General features: G+C 36.8%; 4 protein-coding genes across 9 annotated transcripts in view; 1 reads left to right on the top strand and 3 right to left on the bottom strand.

Moving 5' to 3' along the window:
- The window catches only part of vps13a (vacuolar protein sorting 13 homolog A), a 95,311-nt gene extending 92,902 nt beyond the window's left edge, over positions 1-2,409 (bottom strand). For all 3 annotated transcript variants that reach the window (XM_077223658.1, XM_077223659.1, XM_077223660.1), the window contains exons 1-3: positions 2,144-2,409; positions 289-332; positions 118-160 (exon numbers count right to left, since the gene is read on the bottom strand). In XM_077223658.1, coding sequence (XP_077079773.1) covers positions 118-160; positions 289-332; positions 2,144-2,243 — 187 coding nt within the window. In that variant the 5' untranslated portion in view covers positions 2,244-2,409. The remainder of the gene's footprint in view (positions 1-117; positions 161-288; positions 333-2,143) is intronic.
- Positions 1-25,005, top strand: part of phyhip (phytanoyl-CoA 2-hydroxylase interacting protein) — a 277,032-nt gene that overhangs the window by 183,427 nt on the left and 68,600 nt on the right. The gene's annotated exons all lie outside the window — the stretch shown is intronic.
- Positions 5,346-17,139, bottom strand: rnf122 (ring finger protein 122). 4 transcript variants are annotated; one of them, XR_013201132.1, is made up of 7 exons: positions 16,761-17,068; positions 13,626-13,782; positions 10,281-10,326; positions 10,134-10,175; positions 8,854-8,936; positions 6,603-6,991; positions 5,346-5,961 (listed from the first exon to the last, which is right to left on the bottom strand). XR_013201132.1 is itself a non-coding variant. In XM_077223727.1 (6 exons), exons 1-6 carry the CDS (start codon positions 16,783-16,785, stop codon positions 6,877-6,879), a joined length of 468 nt encoding a protein of 155 aa, XP_077079842.1. In that variant the 5' UTR covers positions 16,786-17,139; the 3' UTR covers positions 5,346-6,876. The 4 variants fall into 4 exon arrangements, 2 of the variants coding, with proteins under 2 accessions (XP_077079842.1, XP_077079843.1); XR_013201133.1 differs by having other exon boundaries at positions 8,854-8,933; positions 16,761-17,057; XM_077223727.1 differs by having other exon boundaries at positions 5,346-6,991; positions 16,761-17,139.
- LOC143732716 (gamma-glutamyl hydrolase) lies at positions 18,269-23,137 on the bottom strand. The gene is made up of 9 exons (XM_077224054.1): positions 22,935-23,137; positions 22,697-22,811; positions 21,965-22,015; positions 21,538-21,622; positions 21,201-21,339; positions 19,012-19,118; positions 18,829-18,922; positions 18,614-18,751; positions 18,269-18,521 (listed from the first exon to the last, which is right to left on the bottom strand). Exons 1-9 carry the CDS (start codon positions 23,044-23,046, stop codon positions 18,403-18,405), a joined length of 960 nt encoding a protein of 319 aa, XP_077080169.1. The 5' UTR covers positions 23,047-23,137; the 3' UTR covers positions 18,269-18,402.

The raw sequence follows: 25,005 nt of genomic DNA, 5'->3' as shown, positions 1-25,005 counted from the left end.
AGCACTGAAAAACCTCATGATATTTATGCATAATATAAGACCGTGCATACTGGTTTAACAAAGTCATCAACCATGATTAGCATATGGCAAACAGTCCACACATCTGTCTCCTCTTACCGATGTGTCCCGCTCTGACTTTGAAAGGAATATCCAGTTGACTCTGTCACAGAGATAAACTCACATTAGACAATTATAGTTCACAAAGCATCAGAAAAATGCATTGAATGGATATATTTTCCTCACAAAAAAAGTCATTACATATCTAACATGAAATGTAAAGCAACATACCAATGCATTTTCTTTTATCTCAAGGTTTCTTAATATGGCAGCACCTGCAAAAGAAACATTGCTATATTACCCGGCTTGGTCTACAATAATTCATATCAATGAGCAAATATTTACAGTGGTATTGAAAGTGACTTATCGGTGAGTCAATAAACCACATGCTTATCATAAAACTCTATAGGACGGTTCTCCAGGACATCCCTATATCCCTTTTCCCTTGTGTCAGTCTGTTATTATAAATGTTGATGAGTGTTTAGCATTCAGTTCTTTGAATGAATGAATGAACGAATGAATGAAAGAAACTACAGCAGTGATTCTCAACCTTATTGACTTGAAGGCACCCATTGCCTCACAATATTGCCCCATATTCTGGTATCTGGTATTTCTGCTTGATTTCAACGTTTTATTAACAGAAACTGGGAGTGTTATATAGTAAAATACTTAACCACGATTCATTGTGTGATTCCGAAAGATTCAAGATTCTGATTCAGCATGTTTTTACCATAGAAAAAAATGTGTTATTGAGGGTGGAGAAATATCAGTTTATATCTTGATATAAATAATACATTTTAAATAAGTCATCCCGTGGCTCGCTTGGAAATCTTCTGAGGCCCTCAGAGGGCCCCGGGCCCCAGGTTGAGAACAACAGGACAGTGTCAAAGTGATTTTCCACTCCATCTACTGATTATCACCACATGCTGGGCAGAAAACCGTTGGGTGCAAACCAGATGTGTATCAGTATAATGGATCCATGCGTTTGGTCTTAAAGTGACAGCAGCCTAATAAACCTGCTGCTCTGTGTCTTTAATGTTAATCAAAAGAGAAAATAACTTTTTTGTAATTTGCTTTCTTGTTCTTTTCTTTTGCTTGCTTTCTTATTTTTAATAACAGAAATAAGATCAACTAACACAAAATAACTATATCGTGATTTACATCATAATCGTGAAATACAATTTCTCATTTTGTGAAATAAGACTGGTCATATCGTCCACCACCAGCCAAACAAATCTTATGGCGTCAGTAAAATGATTTTGGGTTTCAGATGTATAAAAACAAGACTACAGGAGGTGATTTTATACTTTATACTAAAACAAATTTAATGTTAGGCTACTTTTCATAAATATCTGATGGTATTGACAGAAAGTTGGGATGCAGCAGTGAAAACTAATAACAGGAATATTTTATAAATGAACCTCTTCATTTTCTCACAATATTGTGGTAAAAGATATTTATAATGTTTCATCACAATGTTGATACCGAATGAAATGGTAAATCAGTGTTAACAAAATATTGTAGTCATAATCTCGGATTAATTTCAAAGTGAACATGTTCTTGTTTTGACAGTCAAGACCCAGTGAAATGAATATGAAGCTTTATCCTGGATCTCAAAATTGAAAGTGAAGCCGTCTCTCCACATTCACCCAAAAGTGAAAACTGTGTCATGAATTACTTGTATGGCAGGTCAATTTACTTCCATTGTAAGAATGTAACTGGACATTTTATAAGCCACATGAGAGTGAACAGTTTACATGTGGGGTGAACTATCCCAATCAAAGTAATACCATACTAATTCAGAGTAACACATATAACTACACAGAGGAGCAAACGAACAACCCTACAATAGATTTAACCCAGCAGAGCAGATTATGCATGTAATACTGAGTTAGCTTTTAGGGTTACTGTAAAACGCATGTTCAAACGTGTCCTCAAAGTCATATCTCTCAGATTCCAGTGTAAGGTCAGCTGACACTTTTAACGCAAACGACCATATATCTCTGTGTTGGTGTATATTCATAAGGCGTTTTTATCAGCAAAGACACGTTTGTATTTGACAGCTGACACGTTTACTGTACGTTACCTCCCCATATGCCGAGGCTGAGCTGCGAGCTGTCGAGGTTCACCACATAATCGCCCAGAAACCTGTTCAAGACATCGACCACCACTGACTCGAACACCATCTTTACGCGCTGTTCACGCCACCATCAGCATGCTTTCCTTCGTCTGCGATTCCTGGAGCACCCGAGAGTGTTGTTGGACTTACTACTGAGTGTCCCGTTTCCTGAAATAAACATCACTGGAGGGACGAGGAGGTTCTTCGCATGTTCGCTGATGCTCTGCGTGTGCGACACTGCCCTCTGCTGACGAACAACATGCGCGACACCTGCTTTTTATTTTAATGTAATTAAAACTCTCTATTCTTTTTTGTTTTTTTCAATGCCATGAGAATAAGAGGTCGATTACATTAGCTGCCAGGAAATTAAAGAAAATAAAAATAGAGGGGGGAAAAGAAAATTTACATAAAATCCAGGGCTTTCAAACCATTACATGTTTACTCAAATTTCTATACACTTCAGGTTTCTAAATCTTTCCAAAATAATCTTGAGTAGGCGAATACAGTGGAAAAAACAGATGCAGAATAGTTTATTTTTCTGGTGCACAATATTCAGGGGTATATGAAATATTAAGCTTAAATCTTTCCAAAACATGCTGGGCAGGATCAGTTCTGTGAAGTATTTTGTAAGACACTTTCTTAATTTTGTCCATAGGCCTATTCCCGGAATCATGTAATGGCGTGTTGAGTTTTTTATTTTTTTATTTTATCTTTAACATTTTGCAATTAACAACATTTAACATTCATTCCAATCACATAAAGCCTACTGACATTTGAATTTAGCAATGAGTAGAACAATTGACTTTGTACGAGGGACATAGAGTATTGACATTTAAACAGATAATACATAAATTATTAAATAAATAAGCAAACAAAATAAAGAAAAATAAAGAAAGGCAAGGAAATAAATTTGCATTATTTTCGTTTTGTCTCAAGTAGGGGGAGAAAGATCTCATTTAAACATGGGATCTCCGTTCACAGGTGACTTTATAATCTTAATATCTGGGATGTTTTAATTGCTTTTTTGTTTCTTTTAAACTTACATAGGGAATCAGCAAGACTTTTTAATTCAGAGCAAAAGACAATAAAATGTGGTTTCGAAGCTGTAAATTTAGATTTGTGGAGATTACTTGACGACGTGTTGAGTTTACTGTCAATCTTCGAAGGTAGAAAAAATCGATATTATATCCCTGTAATTACTTTATTAAAAAAAAAAATCAAAGAAGGTGTTGGTTCTGTAAATAAGAGTCAGAGGAAATCTTACAGGTATTTTTCAATTTTACTTCCCAAGTTTAATTATTTATTTTGGATGTTTTTCAATACAAAAACTGACACGATGGTCTTGTTTATGGAATGTAATACTGATTTATTGAAGATGAACAATGGCCTATCATTAAAATTCTTATTTTATTTCAATTTTTCTGATTCATATTTCTTCTATGTTCTGATTGGATGGTTGTGGTTTGCTATTGGTCGATTTCATGATTTTAGTGACAGGATGCCCCGCCCTCACGCAAGTAAATAGGTCATTACAAAATATGCATATATGTAAATATTTAAGTATTCTGACTGAGAGTGTTCCGAGACTCGATTAAGAGGAAATTTCTGTACAGGATCATGAATAGTTTTACACCATGGCTGCGTCCGAAATCGCATACTCTATTGAATAGGTACCTAGGTACTTATTTTGAATAAGAAATTACTCCAAGGCCGCAAAAAAAAGTATGTTCTATATAGTTTGGATGAATTATTGCAATCCGGACGCACTACATTCGCCATGTTGTCATTATCACGTGACCAACCAGCGTCGATTCACTGTCATTCATAAATCCTCTCCGTGTCCATCATAAACACTTCTGAATCTCACCGGGAGTAATAGGTCATCCGGGTACTTTAGCCGACTCTTTCATGAGTACATACTTCTTTTGTCATACTGTTTAGAAGTATGCGATTTTGGATGCAGCACAACGGTATGAACATATCCCTGTATATTTGCCTCATTTAGCTACTTTTTTCTTCTGTCAGATCGGCAAAATGTTTGAATCATAAACATTCATAAACACATGACACAATCTATGTAAGTTAATCAAAAACACAGTAACAACAGCAGTAGCCTATTTCACTAAACATCATGTAGGCTAAAATGCGTCGGGTGACCTCTCTGAAAAAACTGTTGAGTGACGAATCGATGAATAACCGGAACGTATCACGTGTTGTCTGGATGTTCGCCTCCAGTGAACGTGCTGTTGTCATGGCAACATCAGGATCTCATCTTTACCTGAAAGCCCTTTGGTCACATAATATGGCCATCTTCTTTTGTGTTGTTGTCATATACATTCAAAATCAAAATCACAAAAGGAAAAACACTTTGTTGGTCAACGTGTGTATGTGCTGTCCAAGGGTGAAGTGAAAGAGCTGGAAGAAAGGGAAGGCTGAAATAAGTTGGGAAGGATGGATTATGGCTATAGTGTCTGTCTGTATAGGCAAGCCGTCCGCCATATTGGAACGGTCAATGTGCAAAATAAAACCTAGTTATTCACATGTATGATTATCTGTATCTGCAATAGACAGATTTAGTTTATCATTAATGTGATAATTTTGCATATGGATATTGCATATAGTTATAGGCCTACATAAAAAATAAACATATAACCAGTAGGCCTACATCAATAGCACCTCTAAAAGGTTACCTCTCCTTGGGTTTTACAGCACTAGACTGCACAATGCTGTTACATTTTCGATGGAAATTCATTGATTTGTTAGTGTGAGTAATGGTGTGAACAGTGTCATGTTAACCGTTCCAAGATGGCCGTACGAAGCGGAAGCGTCACCCGGTGGCTATTTTTGGTATAGCGCCTAAACAAAATCTTACATTAACGAAATGTTTGTACTATCAACTTCAAATTAGATTTTCTAGGAATTGTAGATTACAAAATATTATGTAAAATATATATTTTGTATAAAAAAATATATAGCCTACTGTAAAGTACATATGCTTTACAGTAAACTTGAACAACTTCTATAACTTTTTTACGTATCACCCCTGTAATAATCTGCTTTAGATCTGTATTCCAAAGCATTCATGATTTACAACCATTTAAGATCAAATGTTTTCCACATGTGAGTTAACAGGTCAAAGGTCAGCTGCACACACACACAGAGAGATAAATGCTGTCAAAATGTTCATTTTTTGGGTGTGAAAACATTGACTAAAACACTGCAGATAACAATGGCAAACAGATTACAGTGAACAAACAAGAAAAACTCCAAATACAAAAAGAAAGTCACTTGTGTTTTCACTGGCAGCCCATTTCTGTGGTAGTGTTTGCTTAAAATCTCTTAAGACACTCGATGATTTGTGCACATATAATCTAGAATGAACGTGACATCTGTCACAACTACTGATGACTGTAAAATCCACTCACACACTCATTCACTCTGTGATGAGTTTCTTTGGGCCCAATGCACTGCGCTGTTGCTGCTGGAACGCTGTAAATGCAGTTTCCTCCATCAGCCGGTCTTATGTAGAGCATTTACAGTAGAAATGTTCAGTTTGTAGTCCTAAAACCCAGTGATGGGCTCTCACAGGAGTCCCAGATGGGGTTTCTAGTGGTTTCTGAGTAAAATACGGTCTGTTTTTACATTTCATTTTGGCACTGTTTGTTCTACAACTTGATACACACATTGATACCTCAGATGACAATTGTAAAACTGCTGTGTGCTTTAAAAAGTTTCTACTTAAAGGATTAGTTCACTTCAGAATTACAATTTCCTGATAATTTACTCTCCCGCACGTCATCCAAGATGTTTATGTCTTTCTGTCTTCAGTCGAAAAGAAATTACAATTTTTGAGGAAAACGTTTTTTTGTTTTTAAATGTCGTTTGACTTTGTCCGCCTATTTCATGTGCGACCTTTCTATGTGATTACATAATGTGGGACGCATCGCAGCTAGTGCAAGATGAGCATTTGTGGTTAAAAATTATATAAATGTTGTTGTTTTTTAAGAAAATGTCCGCTGGTTTGTCTAGATCAGACTCTTATTCCTCGGCTGGATCGTGTCGAGACTTTGAAGCTGCACTGAAACTCACATTTGAACCTTCAACCCGTTGGACCGCATTGAAGTCACGAGGCTATATGGAGAAAATCCTGGAACGTTTTCCTCAAAAACCTTAATTTCTTTTCGACTGAAGAATAAAAGACATAAACATCTTGGATGACGTGGGGAGAGTAAATTATCAGGAAATTTAAATTCTGAAGTGAACTACTCCTTTAAAGACTACAATGGTTGTTTGTTTGCTCTAGTATTAAAACTCACATCCTCGTGGTATTTGTAGTTCTTACGAGTTTATAAAGCACTCAAGTATTTCCAACTTCAAATTCTTCATAAACCTTGAAGTAGTGTTGACCTAATTCACCTTATTTTACTCATAAACCCCTTTTTATACAGTAAAGTCCTCAGAGAACCTGAATTAGCCTTGAGTTAGCATACAAACTGTCATCGCCTGAACAGCTCGGCTAAACTTCGATGTTAAATTAAAGGCCGTTTTCTCAAAAGATATAAAGCCTTTCAAGTTTCTTCAGTCAAGCATCTATGGTTTCCCTTGTGTTACATTGATGTGTGAGGTTCAGTCTCAGAATAAAGTGTCGGATCAGAGAGTTATCGGGCGGTGAAAGACTCCAGAGAGAGTCAGATGTGCGTCTACACCAGCTCGTCCAGCAGAGTCCCGATGCTCTGGCTCTGCTCCGGCGATCCGCCCAGGGGTTTATTACACATGGGACAGACACAGCGCACCTCCAGCCACTTCACCACACACCTGCAAACACACACACTGCAGTTAGTCCAACAACACGCATGTGTATTTGTATTTACAAGGGGTGTAACAACATATATCGTGTCACTATATATCGCAATACAAAAATGCATCAATCGTGGATGGTGACAATATGTATTGTGTATAGTTCACCCAAAATAAAAATTACTGTGTGAGAAAAAAATTCAAGTTTTCAGAGTTTTAGTGTCAGTACTACAGTAAACTACTGTATATAATGTTGAATATAATGTATAATAATCCAATGGGGGAATATTTGTGGGTCCTGATAATACCAAATGTCTGATATTACCAGTAAAAAGTGGTTTACATTATTTTAAATATATATAGTCAGTGACAGAGCGCAAGAATATTCGTCTAAAATAATTCAGTATTTTCAGCTTCAGAATCATGAATATGTTTATTCTGGTGTCTCTATTGTCCTGTGTGTTGGGTTTCCAGCACCAAGTCTATTCACTTACACACACAATGTAATATCAAATTTAGCCTTTTAATCAACAGTACATTTTTTGTTAACCTTTTATTATATGTCTTGGAATATCACAATAATATTGTCTCGTGAGTTCAGTATCGGGATATGTATCGAATTGTGAAATGAGGGTATCGCTACACCCCTAGTATTTACCCCTAGTTTTTTTTATCTAATTTTGTGAATTTTATCCGATTTGTATTAATCAACACCTGCAGTCTGCAGTATCTAAATAGACATCGGTAAACAAAAGGGCCTAAACTGAGACTGCTAACCCTTGTGCATCAATTAAAAAAAGTTGCACATAGCTACATAGAGGACAAAAATATCCACGTCAAAAAACTGTCATAAACATTTGAATCTTGGCAGCACACACTTTGGTACAAGCTTGGTATCATTTTAAAGAAGACTGTTGGCAGATTATTGCTGAAGGAAAAAAAAAATTAGATAAGTAAATTCAAAAAAAGTTATATAGGTTTAAGTTTATGAAAATTATTTATGAACATTATTTTATATAAAATATATATTTTATGAAACAAGTTGAACTCTAAAACGCTAGAAAATCAAAGCAATAAATCTAAATTAAGTTGAGTTCCAAATATGAGGATGATATCTCAAAAAATGAGCTTTCGGTAAGATTTTGTTTGTGCGCAGTGACAGATTTTCCCCATTGGGTGCCAGCAAAACTCCACGGGTCACACAGTGATTGGATTTGGCATTTGCAGTTGAGTGTTTCTCTCTCAATATTACAAACACACACACACACATTTTTTTTATAACACACATACTAACCACACTCTGACATCCATACCAACACACCCACGCAAATATCGTTTCATAATTTATCCAATTGGCTCTATAATTTACTGGAACAGAAAACAGGAATAAAGCGAGTATTTGCTTTATAGGCCAAACCTGAAAAAATGGCACCATCTGGTAAAAAAATAGTAAAAATTTAAATTTTGAAGCCTTGCCAACATAATGAAAGCCTCTTAACAAAGACTGCATCATTTTATAGTTAAATGGCCCTGGGATTAAAAATTGCAGTTTTAATGTTTTCAATGGGGCCATTTTTGTCCAAAAGGCGCGGAGTGTTTTGTGTACCTAGTGCAAAATAATTTTTTTTAAAGGAAATGGCGGGAAAATTACAATAAAAATACACACCTGTGCCAAATGTTATGCAGTTAGCATTAACACAGGCAAAGTGATAAAAAAAAACTGAATAAACCAAAAATGTCCATAAGAATGCACAAGGTTTAAAGAGAAACAGCCCAGTATACAGTAGTTACGGATCAGCCCGTCTCCTGTCCTTCGCAGTGCTGCTAACTATAGCAGATGAAGCTTTATGAACACCAGCTGTGTCTCTCCTGCTTATTACCTCCTGTGAAAGGCATGTTGGCACGGCAACACTCCCAGCTCATCCTTCACCTTAAAGTCCTCCAGGCACACGGCACACGTCTGCTGTAGAGGGACGAAACACGGAGGAAAAGAGGAAATGCATGGAAGCTCCAATTATATGTAGCAATCTATTGCTAAGCTGTATTTATTTGATCAAAAATACTGTAAAAGCAGTAATATTGTGACATATTGTTAGCAGGGGTGTGACGAGATCTTGTGATATTAACTCTTTCCCCACCAGCGTTTTTGATCATTTTCACGAAAGTTTCATGGACCCCAGAATATTTTGTTGTATGAATATCTGAACATGCTGTATCTGAAAATGTTTTATTCTAGCTTCGTGCATTCTTTTTATATCGACATTTGAATGTGGGCAAGTTTCATAAAAAAGCAAAATTTTGAACACAAAGCTGAGAAAATCATGTTTTTTTCAAAGACTACATCTAGATCAGATCCAAAACGATGATCAAAACACAGATGGAGTAGATCGACTTCATCAAACCTCATCAAGCTCTTCATGGGATGATATTTCATTCAGTAACATTAGGCACTTATGATTTATATGCTGTTTGATGTTGATGATGTAGGACTGTGAAGCTTTAGGGGTGTTGGTGAACTCGATCTACTCCATCTGTGTTTTGATCATCGTTCTGAATCTGATCTGGATGTAGAAAAATGCAATTTTCTATTATTTTTTTGTTTTTTTTAATGTTGCTTTTCTTAATGAAAAAGAAACTTAAAAATACTTAAAGTACAGTTAAAGGTATATTTAAAATAATTTTAAAAAAGGAACATAGTAGCATACTAGTAAACTTTAAGTATTAGTAGTGAAGTAAATAGTAATACTAAAGTAGTATTGAATAATAGTCAAATAAAGTAGTATCGAAAAAATACACTTCTAGTACAATGATATTAATATACTTACAGCATAAAGTAGCCATACTTAAAAAATATACTTGAACTTGACTTATACTTTATAAAATGAACTCATACTTATTTTTTGTATGGTTTCCTCGCCTTTTGATCGCTAATTCTTCACTGTGTGTCTTTATTAAATCCTGACAGTAGTTTTTAATGCCATAATAGGGTTTGCGCTGCTGCAAGCTGTTAGAAAATCTGGTCCTTAATGTTTTAGAGCTGAGCATAACTAAAAAACTGTATTTACTATAGAAATTTCATCAACTTCTATTAAATGCATTTAAACAATTTCCACGACTCGCTGATATCACCAGGTTTTAAGGAGTCGAGGCAGTTTCTTACCCCATGAAGATTCAGCTTCTTCGGGTCTCCTTTTAAAATCACCTGCAATCGACACAAATGCTAACAGTTAGTACATTTAGCCTTGACTAACATGATAAATATGTCAGCTATGACTTCTTTAAAGCATTTCTTCTTACTCTCTCTTACCTCTCTGTATCCAAAGCGCTCACTTTGGGCTTGATGTCTCAATTTACTATTGATGACATAGGAAAGATAAAGCATGCAATTATTGAAAAATGATGAGAAGTATAATTCACTCTATTTTAGATGTTCAGTCTTGTTGTTTTTATTATATTAAGTCACTTCCGAAACCGGCAATATCAAAGTTATATTGGGATACTGTGATTGATTTGAAGTAATTGTGAATAACTGTATCAGATGGTCTTCACATTGACAGTAGGAGAGGGATAACTCAAGATAAAGTGAAAGTATAACTCACTACATGGACACGGCATGAGTCATTTTCAGGTCCAGGATTAAACCTGAGCTCAGTTCGATCAGTGATTTGTATGTCAGTGGAATCAGACGCTGTTTTCTGCTCACGACACAAGCTCTTCAGCGTCTTTCATTTGCATTTGACTTGATTTACATGTTGTCCAATAGTCAACAGAGAAATCATTTAAAATAATGATCAATTATAGAAGTCTTCTGTCTGTGCTTTGCCATCAATACACTTCATTTTACAATTGTTTACAACAAAACACAGATCATAGACAGAAAAGAAAAGGATAGGACAGATAAGGAAACAAGAAAAATGAATAGGATAAGATAGCACAGATAAGGAAGGAAAAAAGAAACAAAAAAGATAGGATAGAATAGGATAGATAATGAAATAAAGAAATAGAAAAAGATAAATTAAATGAATTGAAATGAAAAGAAAAGAAATGGAAAATGATAGGATAGGATATATGATACGACATGACATATGATATTATATGAGAGATGATAGGATATACAAAAATAGGATATAATATTTGATATATGATAGGATAGGATATGATATCAAATATGCGATAGGATAAGAAAGCGTGGGATATATGATATCTGATTATAGGAAAGGATAGGAAAGGATATATGATATAGGGTATGGAAGGATATATGATGTATATTATATATGATTATAGGAAAGAATAGGATATATGAGATAGGATAGGGTATGGTAGGATATGTGGTATATGATATATGATAGGATATAGAAAAAGAAAAGAAACAAAAAGGATAGGATAGGACAGGGGAAAAGATAAGAAACAAAAAGGATAGGATATAATATATAAGGAAATAAAGAAGAAGAAAAAGAAAAGAAAAAAGAAAAGAAATGAACTTAAAGCTCCAGTAGGTAACTTTTGTAAACAAATATTTGTTAAAACTGTCATTATGTCCTGACAGTAGAATATGAGACAGATAATCTGTGAAAAAATCAAGCTACTCTGGCTCCTCCCTGTGGTCCTATTGCCATTTGCAGAAATACACCGCTCCCGGTCAGAAACAACCAATCAGAGCCAGTAGGAATGTCTTAGCAGTGTCAATCACGCTCGTGTACGCGCTGATCACTCCTCTCTTGCACAGCGCGAGCGCGTACCGTCGTTCGTGACTCTCCTGTTCGAACTCGTTCATCCAAATGAACGAATCTTTTTTCAAGTCATTCAACGAACGAAATGACTCGAAAAAAGATTTGTTCATTTGGATGAACGAGTTCGAACAGGATCAAGAACGTGCATCACAGAACAGAGCAAGGCGAGCATTTGTGCTTATAAAACTTAAAGTTTTATATTTATTTTTGAAATGACCGATCGTTTCGCTAGATAAGAACCTTATTCATCGTCTGGTGTCGTTTAAAGCCCTTTGAAGCTGCACTGAAACTGTCATTTGGTCCTTGAAACGTTTGTGTCCTATTGAAGTCCATTATATGGAGAAAAAGCCTGGAATGTTTTCATCAAAAACCTTAATTTCTTTTCGACTGAAAAAAGAAAGACATGGACATCCTGGATGACATGGGGGTGAGTAAATTATCAGCAAATGTTTTTTTTAAAAGTGAACTAATCCTTTAACGTTATCTTACTAGCTATTTATAACTTATAGAAAGAGTGCAACGTTATAAAGTTACATGTATTGCAAAATACATAATGATTTGAGGACCAAGTTTGTAGTCAAAGTATGGGCAGGCCATAGTCAATGTAAAGCATATTGTTGATATTTTGTCCCTATTAGTGAATGTTCCATAACTGTTTATAATCCACCGTCATCGGTGGTCCTGCTTACTAGCCTGCGCGTTCACGGCAGGCTCCGCTGTGGGGGAGGAGCTGTAGAAGGTGGAGCTGTGGGGGAGGAGCTGTGGGGGAGGGGCTGTGGGGGAGGAGCTGTGGAGGGAGGAGCTGTGGAGGGAGGAGCTGTGGGGGAGGAGCTGTGGGGGAGGGGCTGTGGGGGAGGAGCTGTGGAGGGAGGAGCTGTGGAGGGAGGAGCTGTGGGGAAGGAGCTGTGGAGGGAGGAGCTGTGGGGGAGGAGCTGTGGGGGAGGAGCTGTGGAGGGAGGAGCTGTGGGGGAGGAGCTGTGGAGGGAGGAGCTGTGGAGGGAGGAGCTGTGGGGGAGGAGCTGTGGAGGGAGGAGCTGTGGGGGAGGAGCTGTGGAGGGAGGAGCTGTGGGGGAGGAGCTGTGGGGGAGGAGCTGTGGAGGGAGGAGCTGTGGGGGAGGAGCTGTGGGGGAGGAGCTGTGGGGAGGAGCTGTGGGGGAGGAGCTGTGGAGGGAGGAGCTGTGGGGGAGGAGCTGTGGGGGAGGAGCTGTGGAGGGAGGAGCTGTGGAGGGAGGAGCTGTGGGGGAGGAGCTGTGGAGGGAGGAGCTGTGGGGGAGGAGCTGTGGGGGAGGAGCTGTGGAGGGAGGAGCTGTGGAAGGAGGAGCTGTGGGGGAGGAGCTGTGGAGGGAGGAGCTGTGGAGGGAGGAGCTGTGGGGGAGGAGCTGTGGAGGGAGGAGCTGTGGGGGAGGAGCTGTGGAGGGAGGAGCTGTGGAAGGAGGAGCTGTGGGGGAGGAGCTGTGGAGGGAGGAGCTGTGGAGGGAGGAGCTGTGGAAGGAGGGCTGTAGCGCAGCAGATCAAGGGGGTTGGACCTGTAAGTTGTGCTTGTTCAAATTTTCAGGCTAAGTCAACATTTTCTCAAAACTCCCTACTGCAGCTTTAAAAGAAAAGGCTACAATACCATAAAAATAACTGGATTGTAAGGAAGAAAAAAAAAAGAAGATTGGCTCTGTTCGGTGCTCATCACTCGGGCTGGGAGGGTAAAAAGTGTTGACATGTTGACACAGGCATATTTTGATTCAGATATTAGAAGCCGTTTACATCGTCCTGTAATACAATCGTTCCATTATTAAAACCCATCAAATGTGTTGGTGACACAAACCGGCCTGACGTCTGCATGTGAGCTGTGAGAACCACAGATTCCTGTCATATATATGATGTATATGTTGTGCACCTGTGTTTATGTGTGTGCTTGAGATCAGATTTACCTGATAAAATAGCAGCAGAATATGAGGCTGAGAACGAAGACAAAGATGCCTGTGCCGAAGATAACCATGTAGATATTGAGAGGCAGGTCCTGGAAGGTGACGGAGGGCATAGTGCAGGTCTTACTGGAGTAGATCAGTCCCAAACCGCAGAAGCACCCTACACACACAACACAAGTCAAATCTCATCACTAAAACAGTAGAACAGGAAACAACACATAATCCAACAGAACACAAATATAGCTTATATATAGCAAATATAGTTGAATGACTAATCTTAACGTGTTTAATTAGTGTGTGATTTTTAGCGGCATCTAGTGGTGAGGTTACGAATTTCAACCAACAAAAGTTACGGTGGCTGACAGGAAATGATGTCGTCGTCTGAGACAGCAGAGAGTAGAAGTTCAGCAATGAGGTTTCTTTACAAGGATAAATTAAGAAATTATGTTTACTTTATTATTCAGTAAAACTATATGTTATTGCGAATATAATTGTTACTTGTTCATCATTGTGTCAGTGTTTTATTCGCTGAACTAAGCTTGCTTCCTTGCACGAAGAGCAACAAAGTAACGAAACGAGTTTGTCCGTTTAGGGCCACCATAGAAACATGTCGGCGCATTTCAATGTAAGGGAACCCGCGGTGTGTGTAGACAAAAACTGCTCATTCTGAGGTAATACAAATATAACGGTTCATTATGCAAGGTCTTTATACACCACTGAAAACTTATTTTTCAAGGTAGTGAGGAAACGCGCTCTGTAACGCTGTGTGTTCGCTGTCGGCTACGCTAGAAACATGATCACACAATATGTCGACCTCCATAGAAGGGGGCGCCCGCGGTTATGGAGATATAAATGTCTCATTCTAAGGTAATAAAAACATAACGGTTCATTATGCAAGGTCTTTATACACCACTGAAAACATAGTTATGGATCTTATATTGCATTTCTGTCAATAGATCCTTACAAAATGCACCTTTGATAAGACTTCACATTAACTTTCATACAAAATATAAGATTTGAGGTGGCTACACAACAAAGCGCATTTCTTACAAGTGGGTGTGTTTTAGCAGTACAACTAGAAATTAATAAATAAATAAATAAAGCAGGAGGTAAGATGAGGGGGTGTGTGGAAGAGACACGAGCGTAAAAATGTACAAGCAAAACTAGGTCACTACAGTCGCTGGCCATTTAACAGACACATTTGTTCAGTAACAGAACACTAGAGAAAGCCTAGTTTCGGGATTTAAACTGTGCTCTTTTGAGTTGGGAAACCAGATCCTTAAACACACCATTTGCCAGCAGAGATCTTTGATACACTGCCGTTTTAAGGAGAAAATAATGGTGTTGACTGTGAAATTTGCACATGGTTTGTCCATCACGGACACAAACAACATTAAATACTTGTTTTTCACCACAGGGGTCTTTAACAAAAAAGCAGACTGAAAATGTGCATGAAATATTAACAACCCCAAGAGATTATGGGGCTCTCGTCTATGAAGCACTTTCAAGACATACTGTATATGGAATGACCTATAAATATGAAACAAGGGTGTAATCGAAATATTTTCAGCAGCCCTTAATGAATCTCAAGAATCGAAACAGAACGAGAAGTAGATCTGTATCAGATCTAAAATAACGATCAGATGAATGCCACAAAATATCAATAATCTATTCAAATATCTATTCCATCAGGCTGATTGTCCCTTTAAGTGTCAAAATCTTCATGGCACTGCATTAAAAGTGGGTGTGAGGTCCTCATATATGCTTTATTAATACAATATATACTGTAACAGTTAGAGACAACAATGATCATTTTAAGTGGGTAAAGATCTGGTCAATGATTTGACATCTACTAAGTTGTTCAAAAACACAAATGCAAATATTACAAAATAGCCTACCTGTACAATGATAAATGTTTTCAATTTCTGAATTAATATTACTATTTTAAAATGAGTATTATTTGTTGATTTGGCTCATTTATTTAAAATAATAAATCATATATGAATCACAATTTATTAATATAAATGTTGTCCCCTAAATCAAAGTCGGTGTGGTGTAACTAACAAGCGGGAAGCCATTTTTTGTAATGTGACAAGAAAACTATGGCCCGGTTTCATAAACAGGTCTCAGATTAAGCCAGGATTAGGCTTTAGTTCAATTATATTTTATAAACGTGCCTTAGAAAAAAGCATGACTGGTGTGCATCTTGAGACAAAACAATGGCACTGACATATTTTAAGATCTGTCAATGCACATTGAAGGAGCTCAAACATGCATTTTAATCTACGACTATAGTTTATAAAGTTATAAATATAGATCTTTTTCTTACAAAAACCCATGGCTTCAATTCAGAAGGCCTTTATTAACCCCTTAGAGGCATGTGGATTACTATGATGGATGGATGCACTTTTATCAGTTTCAAAAAATCTCTATTCTCTCCCATTATAAAGTTGGGAAGAGCCAGGATATTAATATAACTCCAATTGTGTTTGGCTGAAAGAAAAAAGTCGTATACACCTAGGATGGCTTGATGGAGAGTAGATTATGAGATCATTGTAATTTTAATTTTTGGGTGAACTAATCTTTTAAGTCCTGTCTGTGAAACCAGAGTTTTGTAAAAAAGAAGGAAAGAAAGAAAGAAAGAAAGAAAGAAAGAAAGAAATTTGGTATATTAGATGTAAAAAGACAATTTTTGTACAGGTCAAATGAATAACCCTAAGAAAACATAATAGGCTATATATTATTAACTATTACATATTGATGCTAAGATGTGTGCTTTGAAAAATATCACTTTGAAAAATATAGAAGTCTATAAAGAAATCATTTTAGTATGGTTTACACCACTTGACATTTTTACTCATTAAATCCAACTTTTTTGTCTGGATTGTGGAATAAACGTTTTTCAAAATGTATGAAACCAATATGGATAGAAATATTATATTTCTAAGACCTGGCACGTGCGTTTCAAACTACATTTCTCCTCATCATCATCTCAGACATCTTTATTTGTCATTGACCCATTTAGCAGAACCTATTGTGTATATAAACCCTCAACCTTTTCCCATCTTTTATTGTGTTTTAATATAGTATACCCTATAAAATCCCACACTATTCCAGGAAGGGTAAAGGTGATCTTACCGTGGCACCACTGGAAAGGGTGCATCAATCCACCCGTGTGATTCCTTCCTATGAACAGATGTGTGTTTATAAACAGAGAGATGATGCCCTCTGTCTGTCTGTCGCTCTGTCAGGCCATTCAGCACATCTGGATTCATCTGACTAAACACAGTCCTCCTCACACGACGCGAGGCAGTAAATACAGGCACATTCACGACATTCGAGTCATATTGTGCCGTTCGCGCACGTTTATGTGCGATGCGCGTCGTTTTTCATCTGCTCGCGCGTCGTGGCTGATGTTGGCATCCATTGAGAACTAACCAAGACCCTCCCAGCCCGAGTGAGGAGCACCGAACAGAGCCAATCTTCTCCAGCACATCCTCACTGTCATCTCTGACTCACTCATGAACACACTAACAAGTCATTTTAACATTCAAGTTGCACGTTAAATGATATATATTAAGCAGTTGAAATTAAATTAATTTGAATAGAAATACAATAGCAACGTAATTCAAAATAATGACTCCAAAATAATTACACATACTAGATTTTCTTCAGGAAAAGCGAGTCGATGTTTGCCGGAGCAAGACTCATTATTACCAAACCAGCTAGCAAAAAATATTTTCTAGAACGTTTTGCTAACGTTCCAATTAAGTTAAGAAAACGTTCATCTGAATGTTCTCTGATCGTTCGGAACGTGAGCAATATAGATAATGTTTTTGTGCTGACGTTTTTATTACCTGGAACGTTAGCTAAAGTTCTAAAAACGTTATGTTCTCTGGGATTATGTTGGGTTTTTGAGTCTGATGGCTTGAGTCAAAAGCTACCCACCTTTATGCCTGGTTCTGTGATATGGCAGGGGCCGTCAAAGAGCCCACCCTGGTGAGATATAGGCCCCTAATTTTTTTATATATATAATCCAGTTTAAATAATGTAGGGTAATGTAGGCAAATTCTGTAGGTTATTTTTGTAAAACAACACAAGAAAAAAAAATAGAATAAAATTGTGTATAAACCTATAGGTATAAACATGCCATGTGAGACTCTTCTAGCACATAAAGCATGAAGTGCCTTTCATTAACCATTTCAGTCTAATCCGACTCTTGGTTATTCAATGTTCATATCTTGCCATACATGAGTAACTGTCCATGAATTTTCTTAGCTGTGATTTTTCTGGGGCTGGTCGCCAGGTCTTTCCCCAACCCTTACCTTTTCATGGTGTGGGACTCACACCTAATTGTCATGTGTAATTTTGGTGACACTTCATTTTACAGTACGTGTTCTTACAGTGTACATACCTAAGGAAGTACTGGGTAATATAAGGTGACTACATTGGTTAAGGTTAGGTTCAGGGTTAGTACCTAGTTATTACCCAGTTATTGCAATCACTATAATAAGTACATAGTATGTACATGTGGAACAGGACTGTAAAATAAAGTGCTACCATATATATATATTTTTTCATTTAAAAACCTGCATATTTAATAACATTTATTAAAGGAATGAAATATGTAAGCATAAATCACAAAATAATCCAAGAAAATATTTTATTTAATTTGTCTCTCTGTTAAAAACATTATATCCTTAAATATGAGGTCTTCAGTACATTTGTCATTCTGAAGTGTCTAGAGAGGGGTTTTGTTTCTCAACCCCGTCCAGTATTATCAGAAGAAGTAAGTCTGTTCATATGCAGAGATGTTTGCCACATAAACAGGGTTGTAGTTGTATATGAGCGCGCTGCTCTCTTCCGCTGCATCACTAAAGTGGTGTGTGCTTCTCCTTCCTGAAAACACACAGATGCATTTGTTCATCCAAATGTATACAAACTAGGAACATCACAAACAAACAAGTAAACAAGTGAGGGACTGTAATTACCCTCATTAACAAAGAATTCAGCCAGTAAGGATGAGATGCGCACAGCATTGCTGGAATGAGGAAAGTTGTAACGCGGGTCCCACTGAAAGCGGTTCACCTCTGGGTGCCACTGAACCCCATAGAAAGGGTAATTCCTGCCTGCAGACACATATCCTTCATCCACACTGTGTATGGCTGCTTGTTTGTAATATAAAAAACATGTTTGTGTTTTTTACCTTCCATTGTGGAAACAAACTCAAGGCCGTTTTCTGCTATGTTTGTGGACAGCACTGAAAAGAAGCCTTTCAGTTTCTCATTACCCATGAATGCCTGAGAAAGAGGAAGAGCTCATTGCTCGCTGTTTGTTATTTAGATTAGGATTTAAATGAACGTATATGGTGTGTTTATAAAGCATGTACCTCTTTAGTCACTCCGTAGTGGTGGAAGTTTGCAGTGAGTGGTTCCTGAGACAACGCTTTACGGAGGTCAGGAGGAACGCTAGCAAACATACGACTGGATGGAGCCTCTGTTAGTGGATATACAAGCACAGCTGATGATTTCAACCACAGCAACTATTACATGTAAATTATATATATACTGGTTTTATATATATATATATATATATATATATATATCCCAGTCAGCAACATAGTGTCGGCCCAGATCCGGCCCACATCTGGTACACATTGAATCCACACGTACCAAATTTTGCTGCCTGGGATATATATAGTATACTGTATGTATATATATACATGAATGACAGTGAAACTATGGGTTAGACAAAGCTGTGGTGTCATGTGATCAAAATCACATGACCTATCAAATGTCCAATCATATTTGAGGGTGGAGCAATCATCAAACAGGAGACACCTTGTGTGAAAACCATATGAAGGTTAATGACATAGAGTTTTAACAAATTTGATGTTAAGGAGTTAAATAGATTTTAAACAAAGCAATCCTGCTACTATTTAGCCTAATATGCTTATGAAATGTTTGTCCATCAAAAAATAGTGTAACTTTATGTGTATAAACTATATATTTTATATTTTTATCAAATTTCCTAGTGTCCCACATTAGGAAATGTGGTTTCCAAATCCGGGACAGCATGATCAGCCTAATGTGGGACAGAACTTCAATGAGTCAAAAATGTGTGGTGGGGCATGGTTTAAATTTTGTTTTTGTTTTAATTTTAATACAAATATTAATAATGTTTATATTAGACAAATCTTAACTGAAGAAAAAAATGTTTCACCTAAGGCATTGATGAAATGGAAACAGGATTTTCATTACCTTTTTTCAGATTCTGTGGTCAGATATGAATAAATATGTTATTCCTAATAAATAAGTCGAAGAAACTCACTTTAAAATAATAAATAGATATTATCCATGTAATGATTTTATCAGTAAGTTTAATTAAGGGGTTTCTCCATTATGCTGTTTTTGTAAAGAGGATTTTATTTTTTAGTTGTAATTAGGCCTATACCAAATTATTTTGGTCCAAAGTTTCTGTTTATTTGTTAGCTGTTTTAGAAATTCATCACTATAAGTGATATAATGGTCTTGTATATGGATTGTGATACTGGTTTACTGGAAATGGATAATATAACTCCATTCATAATGGATAATATGAATCCATTCATAACCAAGAAAATAACTAACTAAGATTTAAAAAAGAATCTAAAATAAAATAAGATTATACTATTCTACATGTATGTATCAATGTGACCTTTGGTCTTTTATCATAGATTTTTCAGTGTCCCATATTGGGAACACACCTGTCCCACATTAGGAAGCTGCAGATTTGCAATAAGGGCACTAATATGTCCATAATTTCTCTTATGAATGGGTTATCTGAATAATCTCTTTTGATTTGATTAGAACACATACGGGGTTTTTAAAAAGGTATTGGGTGTGGATATAATGTTTTGGTTACACATCGCAATATGTCACAGAAGTCTGAAGTGCAAAAATGTCCCACATTAGGGCAATTCACCCTATATATATATATGTGTGTGTGTGTACACATATATATTTACAAACTTTTATGTTAGATGCAATTATTCGATTTAATATAGCTGTAAGCTTAAATGTGTAAATTTTAATATATATTTTTTTTAAATCAAGTCAGTTCACTAGTTTAACAGCGTATTATCTGTTTGGTTTTGTGCGTCACACGCATCACACACATGACCAGCGTCGGCCAATAGTGAGCCTACGTGTGACGTAGCTCTACGCAATCACACTACGCTAACTTACTCGAGGCCCACAGAGAAGGAAATGAATAGTTGAAATAAAGTTGTTATTTTTGTTTGTTTTTGCGCACAAAAAGTATTCTCGTCTCTTGATAAACTTAAGATTGAGCCACTGTAGTCACTTGGAGTATTTTAACGATGTCTTTAATAACTTTTCGAGGCCGGCAAGTTTCAATCCCTTAGAAGCCTATGGAGGAGTGATCCAGCTCTCAGATTTCATCAAAAATATCTTAATTCGTGTCTCGAAGATGAACGAAGGTCTAACGGGGTTGAACAACATGAGGGAGAGTAAATACTGACAGAATTTTCATTTTTGGGTGAACTATCCCTTTAAGAATATAGTATTGTATGAGTACCTGAGCTGAAGTTGAGTGGATAAGCCACATTCTCGGCTGCCGTATTACTCAACAGGTTTTCTCCGGACACCAGCACAGTGAGCAGCTGAAAGCCCAGGCATGTTCCCCAGATGGGAAAGTACTCGCCCTCATCATGTGCCTGAGAATGCAGTTTTTAAAAACTATCAGTGGTAACCTGTTAATTTCCTTCATTTTAGTTCATAAGATGATGCTAAAGAATCAGGAAAACTACTGAAATAAAGACAGTGGCATTTTATTAACACAACTAATAGTTCAAGAGACGCAAGGAGCATCTCACATTCACTAACAAACATGACTTTTACTGTAATTCACTGACCTTAAGGGCCAGTCTGAAGTAAATCCCAGCAGTGTGAGCAAACTCAGATGTCTCCAGGTTCACAGAGCCTCCAATGAGAATAAGACTGATTGGCAGAAAGAAATGACAGTTATGAAAGTTATGCTTTTGTATTCGCTTTTGTTTACTTCCTGTAAGCTTCGTTCAGACATGAAATGTGTTAATACAGTATTTAGGGCATACATTTAGGTCTGCAGAGAAAAACATTCAGAACTAATTATAAACTGGTACAATTGATGAAATCTAGGTTATTTCAATCATGTATTCTGTGCTGTAATACATCATATTCTATATGTATCTAATGGCCTAAATCTTGAGAATGTAGCGATCATGTATGAATAAATGTCATCATAACAATAAGGAACTCAATATTTTGAGTTTAGTTTGAGAGTACTGTTGGAGAACATACCCATTTATTGACTTGAAGATTTTTTCATGCTCTGCAAAACTCTGGTTTAGCCTGTAACATAAAATGTATGTTTATTTGTATGATTGCTTAAATAACACATTTTGCACACTGATTAGCTGATTTAATTTCATTAAATTCAATAATGTGGGATTCTCTTTTAATGTACAGTTTTGTTTTGTTTTTTTCAATTTATTTATGGTTGAAATGGTTTATTCATAATTTCATACATTATTTCCTGACTAAATAATGAACATAAATGACAAGGGAACACTTGTGAAAAAGAAATGTGCTTAATTGTATTGAATGTACACTTGTAGGCTACTATAATTCAAATCTCGAAAGTATATTTATTTAAAAAAAAACTGTAATCACACATAATATAATATTTAAGGCCACTTTCAACGTTCAAAAAAAGAGTTCTACCTATTTTTAGGTCATTATGTTTTATGTTTAGACTACTTATACTAAAATTGGTCGAAAAGTCTCTCTTAAGTTCAACTAATTGCATTTAAAATGTAAACTATAAAACGAGTGAAATGCCCGGAAACATTACATTCAGCTCGTACTTAAGTATAGCCTTTTCTTTTATTATTTAGCTAAAAAGTCCTTTCAAAAGTATGCAAAAGTGTACTTCTTTTTCACAAGGGTAATAAACGGAATTCGAATCAAAGAATCGGTTACCGAAATGAATCGAATCAATGCTAACAAACAGGACTAACGTTATAGACTTACCTAACTGGCACGACTCTGGCTCCCCCGGACTCGATGTACTTCACATATGATGAAGGGATGTAGGTCTTTCCAAATCTTTTCATAGCCTCACTATCAACCTCTTGAGTCAGAATCCCTACAGACGAAGTTTAAATATGTTAAGAACACATTTAGATTGTTAGCAAAACAAGAAATGAAGGTGATGCTATTAAATCATATGTTGACATATAGTAGCCTACTATGAAGACAGGAGTTTTACCGATGATCGGTGTGTTGTTCTCAGGCTCGTTTCTCTGCAGGTGTTTTACCGGAGACGCGGCGCACAACACGAGAACACACACACACACACACACGAGCGCGCTGAAGCCCATTCTCACTCACTCGGACCTGAAGCCAGATGTGCTCGTTCAGTCGCATAATCTGTTTCATAAAGTGTGCGAACTGAGAGTTAGAGGGAAGTCATGAGATGGGCGGGGTTTGTACTTTTTGGAGGAAGGAAAACAATGGTTTACACCAGTAAATACCGCTCACACACACCAGTTTGTTTGGGAAAACACGAGAATAGCCTACATCTGCCGCATTCTCCACACACCAGACCAGAAGTTCCTGAAAGTTTTAGGAACTTAAATTTTCCTAAAATTACTCACAACAAGTGTTTATCACGAGCTGTAGGATAATCAATGCAGTGACATCAGCAATCTTGAGCTTTATCCTGTGAACAGGTGCTGGAATTTGCACTTTTTCTGCACTTTTATTTCAAGATGTTGTTTTCCTTCTGCACAACGCTTAACTTTACGTAAACCAACTTTGACATTGCCATCTTTAGCTACACTTTAGCTTACAGTGGGAAGAATGTACCGGTTCCACCATTTACAAAACGTATTTACCTACAAAGCATATTAAAGTCAACATGAAATCAAAACGGACCCTTAAGCCATTTGTCAATGTTATTCTAAAAAAAAAAGGTGTCGTCTGCCTTGAATAAACATGTAATCTAGGATATGTTGTATGTAACATTATGCAATTTAGTAGCCTACATAACATTTGACATTTATCAAGTTTTAAATTTTAAAGCCCCACTGCAGTCAATCATCCCATAAAACACATATTTGATCACCAAAATTACATATTTAATGGTTTGTTCCTTGAAAAAAAAACATTCATGCCTTAAAATAGTGTAACTACACCCTTGGCATTTAGTAGGCTATATGAGGTTCTATGAATATGCAAATTATCCCCGCCTCCACTCACCCACAGCAGCTCAGAGATCTGCCTTGTCCAAATACCCACACTTGCTGTCTTTGCACTCGACCACTTGCATGATTTGTTTCCTCTATTTGGCCCAAGTGTTCAAGCAGGCGTAAAGACTGCAAGTGTGTATAGAACTTTTACTACTCGATGGGACACACTTATAGTCTTGCAAAAAATGTGTTTACATAGCTTTTATTTATTATATTTTCAATACTTTGCAACATGTCTGTTTCAGTAGTCGCTGTAAATAACAGAAGACACACATTTAAAATCATGGTGCTTCTAATTAAATGATAAAAACAGTTGCAAATGTTGTACAAAATAGGCCTACACATACTCATCTTTGCACCAAAAATGTACAACACGTTATGTTTTTACTACCAAATTATATGCATCTAATTCATTTTAATTACAGTGGAATGTTTTCCTCGACATCTCACGATTTCGGGGCACATGAGTTCCCGAACATAATGCATGATGGGATACGCTTAGCATCGAATAACGCTCTGGAGCGATATTCAAGATAGTGTGCGTTTAGTGTGCATTAAGGGCACTGCACTTTGACATTTTTAAGACATGGGACAGTCTTGTTCACTTCCTGTCGCGTGCACACTCTCAAGTGACCAAGAACGCAAGTGTGGGTACACCGTAAAAACAAATTTGTTCAGTTTACTTAATTCAATTGTGCAAACTCGTTGCCTTAATTCAATTGTGCAAACTCGTTGCCTTAATTTAATTAAGCATAACTTAATTAAATCAAGTTCTTCTTCCTTAATCTATTTAAGTTTTGTCAACTTAAATCTATCTGTGATCCGAGGAAGTGTACTGCCAGAGTTCATTGCAGCATGAAAAAAATATTTGCTTTGTTTTACCATTTTGGGCTTTATTTTACCATTAAAAAAATTATTGGGGTTATCCACCTTTTTCCTGGTTAGCGAATCTACCCATGATTCATAGCGGGTTTGAACTTTGAACTTCGAAGCTTTATGAAGATTGATCGCCGCTTGCTCAGAACGCCGCAGTGATGTGCTGGTTAGAAAATATGTGAAATAAGTAGGGCTGGCCCTGCCCGTGCACGA

This window comes from Siphateles boraxobius, unplaced genomic scaffold (genome assembly GCF_051911475.1).
Source record: "Siphateles boraxobius isolate OS27281-9 unplaced genomic scaffold, OSU_SipBor_1 9, whole genome shotgun sequence".
Lineage (NCBI taxonomy): Eukaryota > Metazoa > Chordata > Actinopteri > Cypriniformes > Leuciscidae > Siphateles > Siphateles boraxobius.
The sequence above is the reverse complement of the archived record's forward strand: the minus strand, read 5'-3'. Positions and strand labels throughout refer to the sequence as shown.

Coding starts and splice junctions, on each gene's coding strand:
- rnf122 (XM_077223727.1), bottom strand. CDS start 16,785: ATGCACCCTTTCCAGTGGTGCCACG. Junction 8,937..10,133: donor AGAAGCTGAATCTTCATGGG/GTAAGAAACTGC, acceptor GTCCCTCTACAG/CAGACGTGTGCCGTGTGCCT. Junction 6,992..8,853: donor CAACATGCCTTTCACAGGAG/GTAATAAGCAGG, acceptor GTGTGTTTGCAG/GTGTGTGGTGAAGTGGCTGG.
- LOC143732716 (XM_077224054.1), bottom strand. CDS start 23,046: ATGGGCTTCAGCGCGCTCGTGTGTGTGTGTGTGTGTGTTCTCGTGTTG. Junction 21,623..21,964: donor ATCTTCAAGTCAATAAATGG/GTATGTTCTCCA, acceptor TCTGCCAATCAG/TCTTATTCTCATTGGAGGCT. Junction 18,522..18,613: donor TGAATTCTTTGTTAATGAGG/GTAATTACAGTC, acceptor GTGTGTTTTCAG/GAAGGAGAAGCACACACCAC.